The 19,040-nt window shown below is 35.1% G+C and overlaps 1 protein-coding gene across 1 annotated transcript in view; it reads left to right on the plus strand.

The window, feature by feature from the left end:
- Nucleotides 1–2,204: 2,204 nt before the first annotated feature.
- The window catches only part of WDPCP (WD repeat containing planar cell polarity effector), a gene marked incomplete at both ends in the record, with an annotated part of 230,571 nt that continues 213,735 nt past the window's right edge, over nt 2,205–19,040 (plus strand). The window contains 5 exons of the mRNA XM_084234852.1: nt 2,205–2,265; nt 9,818–9,865; nt 10,718–10,762; nt 12,438–12,508; nt 12,772–12,831. Of these exons, the coding sequence (XP_084090978.1) occupies nt 2,205–2,265; nt 9,818–9,865; nt 10,718–10,762; nt 12,438–12,508; nt 12,772–12,831 (285 nt within the window). The remainder of the gene's footprint in view (nt 2,266–9,817; nt 9,866–10,717; nt 10,763–12,437; nt 12,509–12,771; nt 12,832–19,040) is intronic.

Below are 19,040 nucleotides of genomic sequence, written 5' to 3' on the forward strand. Positions count from 1 at the left end.
TTTAAATACTCCACGCCTTACCCACCCAAATGATATGGGTGCAGTTTACATATTCTAAATCACTATTTCAGTTAAAAAAGTATAACTATAATAATTTCTGAAATAAGCCTCATAAAACTAACTGAAAACAATTCCAAAGAACACAGCGTTGGAAATATTTTGAGTAGTGGCAGCATCACTAGAGTCATTTCAGGATCACAACTCTGGAAGGTAATAGTTGAATTGAAAAATATGTAATTAAGTTAATATCCCCTTTCTCTACTGCATACTAAAATGTACCATTTTTTCATAGTAATGTTTGAGTAGGAGAATGGAGTAGTCCAGTAGCTGCTCTGTGCTATTCCTAGCTATATCCACTGGCAGGTAGCTTCTGGTTAGAGCAGGGCAGGTCTGGGGACAGAAGGATTATTGTTTCATCTTCTTTAACCTCTTAAGGTACTGTAGTACAGGGAGAAGGTGACTTGAGATCAATTTAAAATTTATTATTATTCTTGTAGCCTACTTCCATGCTACCCGTTTCAACTCCACTTTTCTTTTACTTCCCGCCATGCATCTTGATCTACTGCCATCCATGGGATATGCAATCCTTTTACAGAAAATACTGTATACTCTCCCTCTCATACCTTTAGACAGACCAATACAGAAGAGCGCTATGGTTGTGAGCATGGACTCAGGAGCCAGTGTGCTTGGGTTGAAAGTGGGCTGGCTTTGTCACCCCACTGTGTCTCCATTTCCTCATTACAGGAGCATTGACTGTACTACTTCAAAGGAGTACTTCAAGTATTGAATGAGTTAATACATACAAATGTTTACAACACTTGTCATAAGGTAATTACTTAGTATTATCTGTTATTATCAGCATCACTTTCATCATGATCATTTAACTGATAAAGTTCTATGTTTCAGTGAGGACCTACTAACATTTCTCAGCTTCTCTGCAGCTTTCTCAGAGCCCCACCATTACAGGCAGGCCTTGAACCTTCATGCTGCAACACAGTTTACTCTGCCATTTCAATAATTAGCATTCTGTGTCTCATTAATTGAACATACAACTGTTCCTTGATGATTATAAGTGCATTGTGAGGTAAAATATAAAGGTAAAGGAAGGGCCAAAGAAATTTGTTTTACGTTAAAATTATTTTGGATTATCACTCATATTGATGATATGGGAAATATTTTTAGTTATTTGTGAAATTAAAGAACTTGAGGTCCTTTCCCCCCATCTAAAAGATGTCTTAAAATATTTTCTAAGCTTCTCTCATTATTCAAAAATTTATTGAAAAGTGTAATTCTTTTATGATCTCTATAAAAAAGGTCAATAGTTTACTGAATGTATTTCTAATATAGTAAAGTGTAAATAGTACTATATGTATTTCCAAGCAAACATTTGAAAGTTATATAAATTAATTTCAAATATTTATAAAATGTTGTCTTTTTTTCTGATCAGATTGACTTCTAATCAGTCCAAATTGATAAAGTTCCATTTGATTTAAGAAAAAATATCCATAATATCCTGCTATTGAAACTGGGAGGAATTGCAGGATGTATATTTTTGCTACCTTTTTTTTTTCCAATTCAGTCAGAGTAGAATATCAGGATCTCATACATTAGCAAACGAGTCTGAATACTAATGTGGTTTCACACAGTTTACTTGTCAGTAAATTGTGTTTTTTTTATAATAACTGTCTACCGTTTACTTCACAAATTCCACTTTAATTGACCTGTTTGTATGTAGGAGATTGTAAATATTTGCTTTGTATATTAAAAATATACCATGAAATGTGCTTGTACTTAATAATTACCTAACAGATGTTTCCTTTCCTTAACAATGTTTTTAAAATGCTTAAATATGAAATAATTCTAAATATGCTATCTTAAAAACCAAACATATGTTCTTGAACACCCCAATATCAATATATGTATTCTTCTTACCACATTACTCAATGTGATTTTCCTAAATATATTTCCTAAACATATTTTCCTAAATCTAGGAAAATACATTTTTCATTTTGGGCAATTATTACTGGATGATTAACCAAACATACATCAATGTGTGTTTATTCCAATGAACCAAATCTCAAATATCAGTAGTGGCAAATTTTTATATTATTTCTAAGGGATCTTAGTTTTATTGGCAATATAGGACAATTAATAGGTACCTATTTTTAATTTTTAAACAGTACAGAGATTCCTTCAGCCATCAGATGTCTTTCTGCTTGACGCAACTGCACCTGTGGTCTTTGAAGAATACCTTACACATTGGAGGTAAATGAGCTCTGGATTAATTTTAATATTTTTCAAATACAAGTTACAGCATTATAAATAAGTACTAGCAAAGGTTAGAGCCTGGTATCTCCAGTGGGACTTGCATTATTTTCTTTAATTAAAAATTGACTAATGGAAAATAATTCATATTCTGATTAACGTTTTTTCAGGTTGAGTTGAATTTTGTGTCTTGAAAATTAATTTTATTGACCTAATATTTCTTTCCTCTTAAGATACACACAATTACTGATATGTTACCAATTATTTGCAGGCCAATGAGAAAAGGCATTTCTATTTGAAATTTTAAAATATTTTTAAAATACGGGTCTCCCTGGTGGCGCAGTGGTTGAGCACTGGGTTGTGAAGCTGCCTGCAGCCTCTGCAGTGCCAGTTCGAACCCTGGCCACCAGGCAAGGGTCCCACATGGTGCGCAGACCTCTCCTGCCGCCCGCTGCTCCCCTCAGCAGTGTACCTCGTCAGTCTGCCTGTTCTGCTCTCTACTCTGTCTCTGGTGAATTCTCTCACCCTCCTGCGCTTCTGACTATACCCCATGCTTGTATAAATAAATAAATAAATAAATCTTTAAAAAAATTTTTTTTTAAATACAATTAAAATTTAGTTATACTAATGCTCTTCCATTTCACATTGAAGAATAGGAGTAATATATGTGTTTTAACAATGTATATTGAAATTATAGGATAATATGTCCTTAGAAAACATTTTAAAAAATCTTTTCCTCTTTAACCTAAACAACTCTTATATTTATGAAGACAGTCTTATTTATATTCCGTTGGCACCATTATTAATAAAATGATTTGCCTGGAAATGTATTATTTTGTATATATCTAATATACATGTATGATTACAGAGTAATGTCATTATAATTGCATTAATTTTATTTTGCTTAAAATGTGTAAGGGTAGTTATGGGGACTACAACTGAGGGGGTGGGGAGAAGCAAATGTTGTTTAAAAATGAAAAATGATTTAAAAAAAGAAAAAAGATGTAAAAAATAAAAAAAAATTAATAAAAAAATTTTAAAAAATGTATAAGGATAGAACTTCCAGTTAAAGTAAATTGCACACAATTTGCTTCCTTTCCAAACTCTTCTAAAGTGAGAATAAATGAATTAAAACAAAGTAGGTATAAACCCACAAGGACTAAGAGAATAAGAGAAAAAATAGTGGTATTCAGACAAATTTTGATAAGTCAAAGGGATGGAGGAATTAGCAAAGCTTAAAAACCTAAATATCAACTTTCTACAGAGTAGAAGAAATTTGTTTATCAGAACTCTAGAAAGGTACAAAAATTTGAGTAATCCAATATTGTAGAAAATGGGGATGTGGCAGGAGGCATAGGGTATGAAAAGTCTGCCCAAGAGATAGTGAAACGCCTCTCATATAGAAATATCTACTGGGGAGACTCTACATTTAGGGACAAAAACTCCAGGGGGGGGCAGTATTGAAAGGGAGGATGAAGTGAAGCTTGTAGACTGATGATGAGGTCCCTTTAATTCCAGTGTTTCTGACACTGTCATGGTGGGTTTCCAAGAAGGCAGGAACTTAAGCTGGTTTGCTCTAGGGTGACTGCGTGGCTTCAGAGGGATGACCTATCTATATTAACAGTTGAGGGGTTCTTTTAGCAAACAACCTGTGCCCTGGATAAGTTCTGTTCATGTACACAGATCTTCCAATCAATTTCCAAATGCTTTACTTTTATTTTTTTAAAGATTTATTTATTTATTTATACAAGAACTGGGGTACAGGTCAGAAGTGTGAGAGGGTGAGAGAATTCACCAGAGTGGGGAGCAGAACAGGCAGACGGACCTAAGGCACTGCTGAGGAGAGCTGCGGGTGAGGCAGGAGAGGTCTGCTGCGCCATGTGGGGTTCTCTCTGGCAGGTGGGGAATGGAACCAGCACTGCAGAGGCTGCGGACAGCTTTGCAGTGCAGTGCTCAACCACTGCGCCATCGGGGAGGCCCCTCAAATGCTTTACTTTTAAATATGATTAGCAAGAGACAAAATATGGAAATTTCAGAAAACATCTGAAAATCATACTAATCTTTTCAGTGTTTAATATGTAGCAGAAAAATAGAACTGAAAACAGTAAAAGAAATTCCGTCAGAAAAGTTGAAAATTTAAAAAATAAAGAGGGATGAACCCAGGATGGTAGAATAGGGAGAACTTATGTCTACTTTCTCTGATAATCACACTACAATCAAGAGTGCATAATTATGTTGAAATATGCATAAATATGATAGAAAAAAATGAAGTGAATACTGTGACAGAAGACATGGATAATCAATAGGGAAGAGAGTAACAGATAGGTTAGAGATCCAACAGAACTGTGTATTCAACTGATAACTCTAGGAAAATCAGAAAAGAGTAGGGAAGGAAAATATATGCAAATTTTCTATTACTAGAAAATTTCCTAGAACTAAGAGGATGAGTGTAAGTTGGAAGGGCCCATAAAGTACCCAACACAATGAATGTGGAAAGACTTGTATCAAAGCATAACATTGTATAATTTCTGAACACCGGAGAAAGACAGTAAATCCAGAAACCTTATGTTAAAAAAAAATTATTATTTCCAAGTTAAATTTTCTTCCCAGCCAGCTAGTCAGCTATTTGCAAGAAGAAAATACAGACTTTTTCAGTTATGTAAATCTCACCAAACTTAATGTCCTTTTCTCAGTAAGCTACCAGACCATTGTATGTCTTACAAACAAGGACATTAAATCAAGACAGAGGAAGATATCTCTCTACATCAAGAACAGTATCTGTGCAGTAGACCTAGACATTCGCCAGCTTGCAATGGAGTAAGATTGTGAGGCTCCAGGAGGGATATTGCCAATTGAAAAGTTATACTGATTGGTCACCTGATATGTTACAGCATAATGGAAATTAATTAGTGTTAATATTTTTTAGAAAGCAGGTAGAAAACAAGGTAATTGTATAAGAAAGGAAATGTAATCACAATGTACCCTAGGTTCAGCTGTGAATAATCCTTATGTATTTATAGCACTGTCAGCACAGACTAAACTAAAAACAGTGCTTTTAATATGGGAGAGTGGGGAAGAAGTGTAAGTGGTAGTAGATGGGGAACGGTGTACAATGGTAGAGAATTGACTTCTTTTTCCATGGTGGATTGGCAATAGATAATACCCAAACTGAAGAATCGAAGAGTAATAGGTCAAGCATACTATTTATAAAGATGGAGGTATATCCCAGAAGAAATAGCTAAGAGTTGGGCCTCCGTGGTGGCACAAGGGGTTAGGTTAAGCACAGCACAGCATAGCTCTGTGAAGCTATCAGCAGCCTCTGCAGCACGAGTTCAATCCCCAGCCAGCCAGGGAGCTACCCACATGGCGCAGCAGACCTCTCCTGCCTTGCCTGCTGCTCCCCTCAACAGTGTATTTCAGTAGATCTGCCTGTTCTGTTCCCCATTCTGTCTCTGGTGAATCCTCTCACCTCCCCCCACCCCCTGCACCTCTGGCCGCTACCCCAGTTCTTGTATGCATAAATAAATAAATCTTTTTTAAAAAAGGAAATAGCTAAGAGTTAAAATAGTTGTCTCTAGGGAGCAGATAAAGAGATGGAAGATACACCATGTGGCAATACTGTTTTTGTTGAAAGCCTTTTAGCAGTTCTTGAATTTTTATGACCAGGCACATGTTTGAATTAGATATTTTAAGAGATCAAATGCCAAAAATGAAAAACACTTTTTACATTGTCAAAGACATTGGTAATGTCATAATTGGTGATATTTTTCTAGAAAGGTCCAAATGGTATCAATGCAGATATTCTTTAAAAAGAAGCATGATAGATGCATTCAATCATCTATAGATACAATTTTCTTACAGAAGGAAAAAATGGGACTTGAAGAAATTAAGGTCCTTCTATGTTATATTTTGTGCTTCTGTTTCTCACACTCAAAAAAGCAGTGATGAAGTGATGAATGCCTTAGTTTCTGAATATTTAAATCTTAATGAAAATGTGCTATTAGCTATTTTGATGCTTTCTAGATATGATTATAAGGCAAAACATTATTACTGTTAATGAAGCTAGCAAGCAGATACACTTATGATTAGAATCTTGTTTGTTTTTCATCTCTTTTGTTCCCTTAACTTTATATATTTAGGTTATATGCTTTTTAAAGATTATCAATATCTTAATCCCTTCATTTCTCCTAATCCATTTTTCCTTCTTCAGTTATTTTTCTACCTAGCTTGGACACCATGGTTAGAAATCTGATAATTCTATCTTTATTCCTTATGTCCTTGGTCTTCTGTTACTTGCCCAGCAAACTCCTTCCCTGGCCCTCCATTTGTCCTAAAGTCCTCCATCCCTGCCCCTGCTCCTCCAATTTAGAGACAGTAAATGGCTTTTAGAGAAGAATCCCACAGTGATGCACAATGGCCTCAGGGTGAGGGGGTGAAGAAAGGGGTAGTAAATTTTTCACCCCAACTGGATCTTCAGTAGGCCCTATACATTCTGTCTTCTGGGAACATTATTCTCTGAGCCCATATGAAATCCTGCTACTTTAGGGCTCAGCTTTAATAAGTCACCCAGAGAAGCCTTCACTGTCATTTAGACTAAATTAGTAACCTTGCTAATGCTTTGGTTATACTTGACATTTAAAGTTGTTTTTTTTTTTTAATTTTTGAAACAAACTGATAGAAAACTTGTCAATTAGTGTGTATTTTGGCATTAGTGTGTATTTTGGATAGAAAGGATGTTATACTGTATCACCACTGTAATCATCAGAATCAGAAAATAAACAGTGATTTTAGTACTGCCTGCCTTCTAATACTTGGAATTTCACCAGTTGTCCCATCAGTGTCCTTTTTAATCTTGCTCAGATTCACAGGTTGCATTTAATCTCTTTATCTCTTTTATCTCCTTCATTCTGGAATAAATCTTTCATTCTTTTTATATTTATTTATTTATTAAAATCTTTGTGGTCCTGTACTACTTTTTAAGAATTTAGGCTAGTTATTTTACAGAATGTCCCTAAATTTGGATACATTTGAAGTTTCCTCTCAGTTAGGTTCAGGTTATACATATTTGGTGGGAATAATTCAGAAGCAATGCTGTGTTCTTAGTGCGTCATATTGGGTGGTGCATAAATTTAATTTTTGCCTATTCTGATGATTTTTCTGATTGCTTGATTAAGGTGGTGCCTGATAGGCTTCTCTGCTGCACACTTTCTCCTTTTATTTAGTATTTTGTAAGGAAGGATCTTAAAATTATGTAAATATCCTGTTCCTTTCAATTTTTTTGAATTTTTTATATATCTATTTATTGAACCTTTTATCCCTGTGGGTCCAGATTTCCTATTTTTATTTAATGTTTTTTAACTCATTACTGCCATTTTTTATTTTGATAATTAATTTGCCCCTGATGTGGCCCATCGGACTCCTTTCAGTTTGGTTTTTGTGTCTGTGTGACATGTCTCTGTCAATACTTGAGTATCTCCCTTCTTTTGAGCACAACAGATCATCCAGACTCTTATTAAACATTCCCTTCCCCAGTCCTGGAATTAGCCATTTCTCTAGGGAGCTTGATTCCTTTTAGTAGAGAATGGTATCTAGAAGCAGGGTGTGCTTTGTATCTCCCATTGCTATTGGAATATCCATGCTCGCCGGCCCTCTTGGTGGGCAGGATTTAAGAAATGCATGTGTGTTTATGTATGTATATACACATATTTACATCTGTAATTATTTCTGTATCTATGTATGTTGTGTTATGTCAGAAACCACCAATTCACACTAATACCTTCAATTCTGATCTACCACCACAGGGTTCACTCTAATTTTCTCCCTTTCCATATTTGTATCTCTGACAACAGGAAAGCTGGGTCCAGTATTTTTATTTTTAATCAGTCACCCTGTATATAATCAGTATTCTCTCGCTGCAACTATTCTTTCCCTCTTGTGTATTCCTTTCTTACCCCAAATAGGTTCTAACATGTTAGACTGTCCCATATGTAGTTGTCTTTCTCATCTTGTTCTGTTTCTAACACTATACATTAGGTCATTGTTCCATGTGAATGATCTTGCCCTGCTAAGGTTCTGACACACTGTGTCAGGCTGACCCCTCTGCATGGATACCATCTTCACCCAACTTTTGTTTGGACATCCCATGTAGAGTAGATCTCCTTATGTGGATGCCCCCCTCATCTTGTTTGTGTTTTAACATAACTCTGGAGCAGATGCAGAATTCGGGGCCCCTCATGATCTTCATCATCCTTTTCTAGAGTTATAAATATTTGGATACATGGATTGATGGACCTAGTTATAGAGTAGAATATGATAATAGAGGCTACTGCCTGTGTACATAATACCTATGGTTCTTAGATGAAAAAAACATTTTTTAACATATGCACATAACATATACATGTTGAAAACTGTATAGATCATGAGGTATGTTTTGAACTATCAAAAAAGTTAACACACCCATCAAATCACCACCCAGGTCAAGAAATAAAATACTAGCACTCAAGAGGCTCTACTCGTGACCTTTCCCAATTACTCCTTATTAGAGAAGTTCAAGCCAACTACTAGAAATAAACTGCATTCTATAAAAATATATGTTCCAATTAATAGAATAATGAATAGAATGGCAATTCAATAAATACAGAAGATTGACTATTTTAAAAAAACGTTTTAAAATGTTGAAAGCTAAATTTGAAAGGTTAATTATAGCTGCAATTTTTTTTTTTTTTTTTTTTAAGTTTCCATTCAGTTTGAAAGCTTGGGGCAATCAGTCACTAGGGGGCAGCCTGTACTGCTTGCACTTCTTTAGAAACAGATCTATCCTTTTGTTAGCAATAGAGTAATTTTGCATGGAAGGAAAGGAATGTTACTTCAAAGAAGAATATTTCCCTGTACATACATAGGAAGAATACAGACAAAATTATTTCGTTTTTATATAGTTAAGTGGGAAGAACAGATTCCGTAGTAAAATCATTCTTAACATCAGGAAAGCCTAGCATTGCTTCTCTGTAGCCCAGGCAGAGCATCCACATTTGAATGGCTTAGGAGGCTTTTTGAGTTTAAACAAGATTCAGATAATTTATCCATTCCTTCCTCTAATCCTCTCTCTCTTTCCTATATATTTTCCCCAAACACCATACTAAATTGAGCTAAATTGGAGAAAAAGAAAGCTACAGCTCACAATCCAGTAGTTAGGGCATTTTGACTTCATTTGGCATTGCTTAGTGGCAGTTCCCTTTGGTAGCACCCTGTGAAAAATATCAGGAAGTGTGAATAAAGAACATTGATGTTTCTTCATTTCAGTTTTTTATTATATTCCTTTCTCATGCCATTTCAGGTTTCTGTATTCTTTTCTAATTAGATTGATAAGCTTTCCAATTTTTTGCATGTTCTAGAATAATGGATGAACATATGTGTAGGTATTTTTGAATGATTTTATTTCTAATAATGTGAACAAACTGTTTCTGTCTCCCTCTTTAATCTACCCCACCCCCTTGCCATATAGAATGATTTGAACTTTTTGCCATTATCTAATGCTATTTCTTCCTTTCTATAGATAGAGACATCGGGATCTACCAGTATTATGACAAGAAAGATCCCCCAAGTAAAGTATCTATTTTAATCCACTAATTTTTATAAAGTAAATATTCTAAACTTTAATGACCATTAAATGAACTCTGTTTTTTATAAACTTTTAAAATTTCAAGAAAAGTCACTTTTGTTCTTCAGAAAAATGTTGAGGTTGATGTCGAGGTCTAGAAAAAATAAATACCGAGAAAATTCTGTAGAAGAACATGAAAATTTTCATTTTACTGCTGATCAGACTGATAACTGGGCAGTCTATTCACGTTGTTTATCAGTGTCCCAGTAGAGGGCATTGTTAATGCATGGTCCCACTGATGCTGGCCTCCTGGATCCTCACCTGATATCTGAAATAGGCATTTCTGAGTGAATGATCAATTTTCTTTATCTGATTAATCCTGTTAATCCCAGAAGTTTCATGATGGGCCAAAAGGTCTTTCTAGCTAGAGTTACTTCCTGTTTTGGTCTCTGTTGAAGTGGGGCTTGTGTGGGCATCCTGTGTGCTTAGCTTGGTGGTTAATAGGCTGACTTCATGGTTCTGATGACAGACTGAAGCAGCTTCTGTTCTGGGCTCAGTTGCAGTTCCCGTCCCTATCTGATGAGATTGCAGGCGGAGGATATTGGCCCACCTGTTGTGCTGTGTAAGCCTTTTCACTGCAAATTTAGGAAGTAACTATGTAATTAAAGCATCCAGTTTGTCTTTTCCCCAACTGTTTAAAAGTTTGGCATAAACTATTGATCTCAACAATGTGTATAATATATTTTATAAGTGCTTATAAAAATACCAAGTGTTTAAAAAAAACAAAGCATTATAATAAAAATAATTTCCTTTTTTTTTTCCTCCTTTATATTTCTCCTGCCCCACAATATTCAGCAACAGAGCATGGTTACTTAGAAGATAAGCAGAAGTTGGCAGAATGTGAGCTTACTTTCTATTCTTTGGGAATAAAATTAGAAATGTAACCCTGATGTTTCAGTTTTAAAAAATATTTTAAGTTTTCTGCATAAATAAAAAATTTCATTCCTTCCAAATTTCTTATGATTATAAATTCCCATTTTCCAGGTATATACATATGAATCAGAATTGTGTATGTTAAGCATTTTGAATTTTGATCATTGAAATCTCTATCCAGTTTTGGTAAGATATGTGCTTCTGTAAGCATAAGCTGTCTTAATGAGCCATATTTCTATTTAATATATTTAAAATAACTATATACTATAAGTCTGGAAACATTACTTAGGCTATGCCTAAATTATTAGTATATATTACCCATTTAAGATTTATAATATCGATAGCTTTGTTTCTCTTTAGTCTTTTCTGTTCTAAAATATCTAAATATGCTATATATGTTATATGGATATAATATGGTTTTAATGACTTAAATATAATAAAAATGTTGTCTGAGCTGAACATTCTAATTGTTCTCTTATTTTAAATGGTCAAGTGGACATTTAATTAAAAAATATTGTTTTAGTAGCTGTAACAATGAATTTTAACTTTGCACATATAGTGTATACAATACAATTTAGGGTGTTAGATGAAATTAATTTGCTGAAATCAGCTATATATCAGCTCTAAAATTTCAGTGTCTACATATACTATATATCATGTATACGTACACATACATATACATGTGTATACAACTCTTTTAAAAGAATCATTAATTTTCTTAACATTGTTGTTAATTTGGGGGTAATACTTGATTTTTCCTCCCAGGTATTGTCCCTGTAGTTCTCCCACCATCATAGCATCTGTGATCCATCTCCCCCATCCCTTATGCTCTTTCCTTCCCTGTTTTGATCCCTCCCTCTCCTCTTCCCCTGCTGTGTGCCTCAGAACTCTTATTTAGAAGTATTGTTTAGGAGAATTCAAAGATGAATTCATGTTATCATATATCATTTATCATAGATACAATGAATTTGACATTTTATTCCTTTAAACAGAACTTATTTGATTTTGTCTTAGGCTAACATTGAGACTCTACTAAATAATTTTACCTTTTAATTAAATGTATTTAAAACAAAACAAAGGTTTTAATTATTGAATTGTGGTAAAGATTTTAAAGAAAATTAGTTGAAAAGAGTACTATTAGTGCCTAATTTGTTAAAATTTGAACTCAGTCTTTAATTTTAATATGTCATGCTTTGATTCTTGATTTCAAATTTTTTCCTGTATTTCATTTCTTTCCTCCACTATATTTATATACTGAAACAATTTCAGAAGTGAGGTATCTTGCAGAATCTGAACTTTCTTTTGGATTAAAAATTTAATTATTTACATGAAAATGTTAATTCTTTGGTAAAGAGTGGGTCATTCACCATTAAGAAGTAGATTTACTGGCCTAGGAAACTTTCCCAGGAATTCTCTGAGCCTTGTTGGTTGTCATAAAATTATGATCAGGGAGATTGTTTTGTGGTAAAAATCCTGTTCTTATGACAAAACCTTTCAAAAGGCTGTCATTTGATGATGGAAATGAAGCCCACTTCCTCTCAATTAAGGAGGTGTTTTATTTTAATCTTCCCAAGACACACTGCTAGGCAGTTTCCTTTTTTAATCATGTTTAACTAACTGTAGTACATGTTTTATTTGCCAGCACGAGATTATCCATGGACGCTCAAAAACAGACGCCCAGAAAAACTTCGAGACTCACTCAAGGAGTTGGAGGTATCTTTCCAAAAGTTTCAAAAATGGCAACAAACAAATCTGTTTTAAAACATCTTTCAACAGTTTTAATTTTCATAAAGGATCAACTCTCATGGTGATGATAGCTTTGCTTTTGTCCGGTGAGGAGTTCCAAAACAGTTGCATCTTTGTGTGACATGAATTTTTTTTTTTTTTTTTTGCTTGCAAATCAGAAGCACTTTAACTGATAACAACAATGTGTGTAGCCAACTAGCCAACTCACTTTCTTTTTCTGTTTCCTTCAGGAGCTGATGCAAAATAGTCAGTGTGTGCTGAGCAAATGGAAGAACAAATATGTCTGTCAGGTAAAATGGTTTGACATGCTTTTGCAGTGTTTAACCAACGGAGCTGAAAACTATGTAGTAATTGCTATTCTTGTGTTATGATAGGTAATGGACAAAAACTTTGTAGGAGTGGATATTTCATAGTTTGAATTCTAGTCATTCTAGAACTAACATTAGACAGTTTGACACAGGTCATCAGGCTCCCACATTAATCAGTATAGTTGTGTTCACATACTATAAACACTAATAAAAATATTTTCATACAGTATCTTTTATTTGGATTTGTCTGAATGTTGTATTAGAGGTTTACTGACATAGATCTAATATTTTTGAATGATGATAAAACTGTAGACAAATGGCTGTTGGCATACCACTTTAGTAAGCCTTTGTGAGTACTATGCTGTAGAAATCAACCAGCAGCTACAGTTGGACCTAACATAACAAGATATTTGGTGTTACTTTTAGGATGCTCTATGATGTGGGTTTAATATGATAGTCACCTGTAGCTATTTAAATATAAATTGGGGCCTCCTCTGGTGGTGCAGCGGTTGGGCGCTGGGCTGCAAAGCTGCCTGCAGCCTCTACAGTGCTGGTTCAATCCCCGGCCGCTCGTGAGGGTCCTACATGGTGCGACAGCCCTCTCCTGCTGCGTCCGCTGCTCTCCTAAGCAGTGTATTTTGTCAGTCTGCCTGTTCTGTTCCCTACTCTGGCTCTGGTGAATTCTCTCACCCTTCTGCGCTTCTGACTGTACCCAGTGCTTGTATAAATAAATAATCTTTAATATATATATATAATGAAGCTAATTAAAATAAACTAAAATTAAAAATTCAGTTTCTCAGTTGCATTATCCCCATGTTAAGTGCTCAGTAGCCACACGTTATCAGAGGGGCATTATAGATGCAGAAAATTCCTATCTCAGAAATTTCTATTGTACATGCTACTGCGGCCTAGACAAGGTGAGCTAAATTTCGAATGGATTTCTATTCAGAACATAATCAGGAAATAATAGTATCCTATGATCACAAAATAATGAACACATGCCCCAGCTTTGCTCGTAGGCTTTAAAGTACTTCTTGCCTAGAAAAGTTTTAGCTGGTGTGATAAAAAGAATCACTAGTAATATTCTACTCATACATGTAGTTGAAGTTATATCACTGCTAATAATAATTAAAATTATTTTATGGATTTGAAGATCCTGTGTCAATTTAAATTCTTATCTCTGTACACTGTGATTTAATTTAGGTCTAACTAGTCTAAAGTTTAGGCCCATGACTCTATCCATAAATCCACAAGATTAAATCTAATAATTACAAACACATCTTTATCTACTATTTAAACACAGTTTGTCATTTTAATGGACTCGAGCTCTTCCTCATTCTTTGTTTAAACTAGTCTATCTTTACCCATGAAGATAACTGTTTAGTTACCTCCTCAACTGGCATAAATTATTAGTTTGCAGAGACTATTCACAAGGCTGAATTAGTATTTTGAGACCCATAATACTTCTTAATTTCATTTTAGGATACCATTAAAAAAGATGGGATTATTTAAAAAAATCACAATTTGATTCCATAAAAAGCTTTAATCAGACTTTAAAGCTTGAATACAAAATATGCCCCAGAAAGTTTTATGCTTAGTACAGCTCAAATTATACTTCTCAATGCCATTACTCACCTTAAAAGCAGGATCAAAATTATTTGACTGGAGGGCAAGCCTACCACCTATAGTAAGAGGTGTGTCTATGGTTTCCACCCATACAATTGCACAGGGTAAGTTGGAACATGTCATGCATCTTAAAGTATGCAGTGGAGCATCCCAGTTGGCAATCCTTTATAAATAAACTTTATTGCATTTAAATTTAATAAGCAAGTTTATGTGTATGAATGGGGGCAGTATGGAGAAAGGAATGTCTCATTTGAATTCACCCAACTCAGAAAAGAAATTTTCGTGATAGATTATATACATAATTTTTCTAATTTATTGCAACTTAACAATATTGGTTTCAGAAGCTGCAGTGAGTCTACTTTTAAGGTTTCTAAAGGAACTTATTTTTCTTTATGTTCTGTCATATTTTGTGCTTTATTTCTATGATTGATAAGTTATTCCTAAAATAGGCCTATTACAATTTGCACATTCTTAATGGAATATATTTGAACAACATAACTTGACCTCTCCCCAATGTCAGGCCCAGATCAGTCCCCACATTGTTGGGGCTTTTGAGAGCTCCCATAGCAGTATGTATCTACTTCCTCAATTTCAAGCAAGACTGTTAGTTAGGTCTTCAAAAAGAGAGAGACAGAGAGACAGAGAGAGAGAGAGAGAGAGAGAGAGAGAGAGAGAGAGAGAGAGAAAGTGTGTGTGTTTCTGATTATCTCTAATATCACAGGTACATTTTTAGAAGGATCCCTTTAAACCTTTCACAGTTGCATAATAAGTAAATCACATCTATATGCATCCTTTGGTTCCCCTTTTGTGCGTTCATCCAGTATGGTGGCTCCAAAGGTAAATATGTTTAAGTTTCCATTTACGATTTTTCCCAACATTTTTAGCCCTAAAAATGACAGCAGTTGACTAAAACATCACTCTTTCAGGAAAGGAGTGAAAACAAGTTCCCTAGCATTTTGTTGCTAGCATAGTTGACTGTCAGACTTTGACTGTGGCCACTCCATAACTAATGTAAGCATTTTTTTTTTTAGATATTGAAGATTATGGAATTTATCATTGTGTCTTCCATTTAAGGCATCCTTATTTCTTCAAAATGTTCAATTGTTTAGGAATGAGTGAGGAAACTGCAACAACATGAAGGATTTTAGAATGTAGTGTGAGCTTGGATTATTCCCGCTATTGAATAATGGTTTTCTAGGTTATCACTATTACCAAAGCTTAGTTTATATTGTTCATTTAGTGGCCTATGAATTGTATCATTTAAAAAATTCCTTCCACTTGTAAATTCAGAATAGTTTATAAAATCAAGGTTTACCTATACATATGTTCTGGATGAAAATTGTCTTTTGAAGTTGGTTTTTCAGATTATGCCTATTTCCAGTTTGAGATGCATTAAAAGAGTGAAATATAACTTAAGAGTGTTAATTTTACAAGCTGTTAAACACATATTTTTTTCTAGTTTCCTAAAATCAATTTTTTTGTGCTTTAAAGCATACTCTTTCTTGCAGATTATTGCATAATTTTTTATAAACAATATCACTAAGCATAGATTTAAATTCATACATGTTGGTTATATTAAATTATTTGAATCAAGTATGTATATTTAACAACAAAAGTATATAGTTAACTGTCCCTGATTTCTTTCTATAACAATTCCACAAGTACAATTTTAAAATGCCAAGCAAAGATTGTTTCCTTTCCTTGCTTAAGTCCTATAATGAATTATATGGCAGGTTAGGTAAAAAGATAAATTATTTTCCAAGCCTATCATAGATAAATTGTGAACATATGTAACTCATTTTATCACAACTTTTTCAGTTGTAGAATGAATAATATCATTACCTGATCTTTCCTTTCATCAAGTTATGTGAAAACAAATTTGATTTCCTCATAAAATTATAATTGCCAAATCATAATTATAAGTCATAACTTTTAGTAATAGTATATTATATTTTCAAACCCATCACTTGGTATTTATTGACTATCAAAATTGTGAGACACACTAGGAATGTAAAAGGTATGGGCTGAGTTCCCAGCATCACCTAGTCAAGGAAATAGGCACATGAAATCTCCAGGACATTGATGAGTGCCAAGTTATAGGACATGCATCAGAAAGATAATAGTTTAGAGAAAACATAAAGATCAAGATAATCTGAAGTGTTGTAAAAAATTATAGGGAATTTATAACTTTTACTTAACCTAAAAGGACATGTAAAACCTGGCTAAGCTGACTGGGAAGGTATTCCAGAAGGAGAGCTTTAGATCAAGGTACTGAAGTGAGATATAGGGTATCTAAATTGTAGTGAGGAGGTGTACCCCTTGGGAACAGGGAATTCTCCTTTAAAAACCAAGGGATAAGTTTGAAATGCAACTTTGAGCTTCATTGTCAGGACTTTAAATCTTTTACTAAGATACAATTTAGTGAATTAATGTAACTTTCATAAAAACTTTTATATCAGGGGAGCACCATACTAAAAGAAGACTTATAGAAGGATAGCCTGGCAGTGGGATGCAGGATAAATCATGAAAATCAGAAGCAATTTGTATAAAGAACAAAGGAGATAGGTAATGATTTTTGGAAAACACCAAACCAGAGAGTTCCTGGACTCGAAGAAGTTACGTATAATTCAAAGTAGAAGTGTGGTGGCTAGGTTGAAAAATTGTGTTTAAGTGAGAACCCGTATCTGGAATGGTGAAATCTCCCCCATCTCCTTTCTCACAGCTACGACTAGGCCTCTATGCAGCGTATTTAGAGACTCCCCCAGAGCAAAGCCTATAGATACTGATAGGTGGTAGTTACTCTTGAAAGGTAGTTGTGGCATCTGAGAGGAGAAATCATATATTGTCCAAAAATTAGCAATAATGGAAGAAAAAATTTCACTTAATTAAAAAAAATAAGGGCCTCCCTGGTGGCGAAGGGGTTAAGACACAACCTATGAAGCTATCCACAGTCTCTGCAGCACGAGTTCGATCCCCCGGCTGGCCAGGGAGCAATCCACATGGCGCAGCAGACCTGTCCTGACTTGCCCGCTGCTCCTCTCAACAGTATACTTTGGCCAATCTGCCTGTTCTGTTTCCTACTCTGTCTCTGGTGAATCCTCTCACCCCCCACACCTCTGGCCTGTGCCCCAGCTCTTGTATGCATAAAATAAAATTAAAAAAAAAATTAAGAAAGGTGGTTGTGCCAACCAAATCCTTACAGTGAAACCCAAGTTAACAAACCTGCTAATATATATCAAGCTTCCAATCAAATTTTTAGAGACTCCCTTTTATAAAAATTAGTTTTATGGCTTACCTTATTTAATTATTTTAAATTTATCATTTTTTAATTGAGGTGACATTGATTTAAATGCTGTCTATGATTTCGAGGTAGGGACTTCCTTTTAAATATAACCAGAGAGACAGAGATCATGGTACTTTTTTTTTTTTTAAAGATTTATTTATTTATTTATACACGCATTGGGTACAGTCAGAAGCGTGGGAGGGTGAGAGAACACCTGAGCCAGAGCGGGGAGCAGAATAGGCAGACTGAGGAAGTACACTGCTGAGGGGAGCAGCGGCAGGAGAGATTTGCGCGCCATGTGGGACCTTCTCCTGAGGCCAGGAAATCAAAGTGGAGCTGCAGAGGCTGCGGGCAGCTTTGCAGCACAGCTCTCAACCACTGTGCCACCGGGGAGGCCCAAGGGTACTTTTGAGGACATTCTACATCTGTAAATCTGAGGACTCTGAGTTTGAAGCTAAACAGAAAAGAAAAAAATAGGCGACAGTGTAATAAACAGAACTAAATTCAGAAAGTTAAAATTAATCCCACAGAGAAATGAGATATTGCATCCCTGAAACAAGAATAGGATACTATTTTTTAAAAAAAGGAATAGTAGAGGGGAAGGAAAGAGGTCCTGTGAGTGAAAAATATGACAATTTATTTTTTTTTTTTTTTTTTTTTTTTTTTTTTTTTAAAAGATTTATTTATTTATTTATACAAGCACTGGGTACAGTCAGAAGCGCGGGAGGGTGAGAGAATTCACCAGAGCCAGAGCGGGGAGCAGAGCAGGCAGAAGGACTGAAGTACACTGCTGAGGGGAGCAGCGGGCGGCAGGAGAGGTCTGCGCGCCATGTGGGACCCTCCTTTGGTGGCCGGGGAGCAGCCGGGGATCGAACCCGCGCTGCAGAGGCTGCAGGCAGCTTCGCAACCCAGCGCTCAACTGCTGCGCCACCGGGGAGGCCCAAAAAATATGACAATTTAAATAGAAAAATTAATAGAAGATTTATCCTCTCCCCTGCTTCATTCTCTCCTTCCTTCTCCCCTCATTAGTGTCTAGGATCTATGGTCTGCTTTCAAGGGTCAGTCTTATAGTTTGTCTTTGATCCTTTTAGTTTCTCTAGATTTCACATATGAGTAAAGCCATCCGATATTTATCTTTCTCTTTCTGGCTCACCTTGCTTAGAATAATCCCTTCCAGTTCCATCCATGTTGCCACAAATGGCATGAATTTTGGTGGTGGGAAAACTATGGTGACCACACCTGAGGAGAGAAATCCTATATTGTGAAAAAAAATAAATAAGAA

This window comes from Talpa europaea, assembly GCF_964194135.1.
Source record: "Talpa europaea genome assembly, chromosome: 6".
Taxonomy (NCBI): domain Eukaryota; kingdom Metazoa; phylum Chordata; class Mammalia; order Eulipotyphla; family Talpidae; genus Talpa; species Talpa europaea.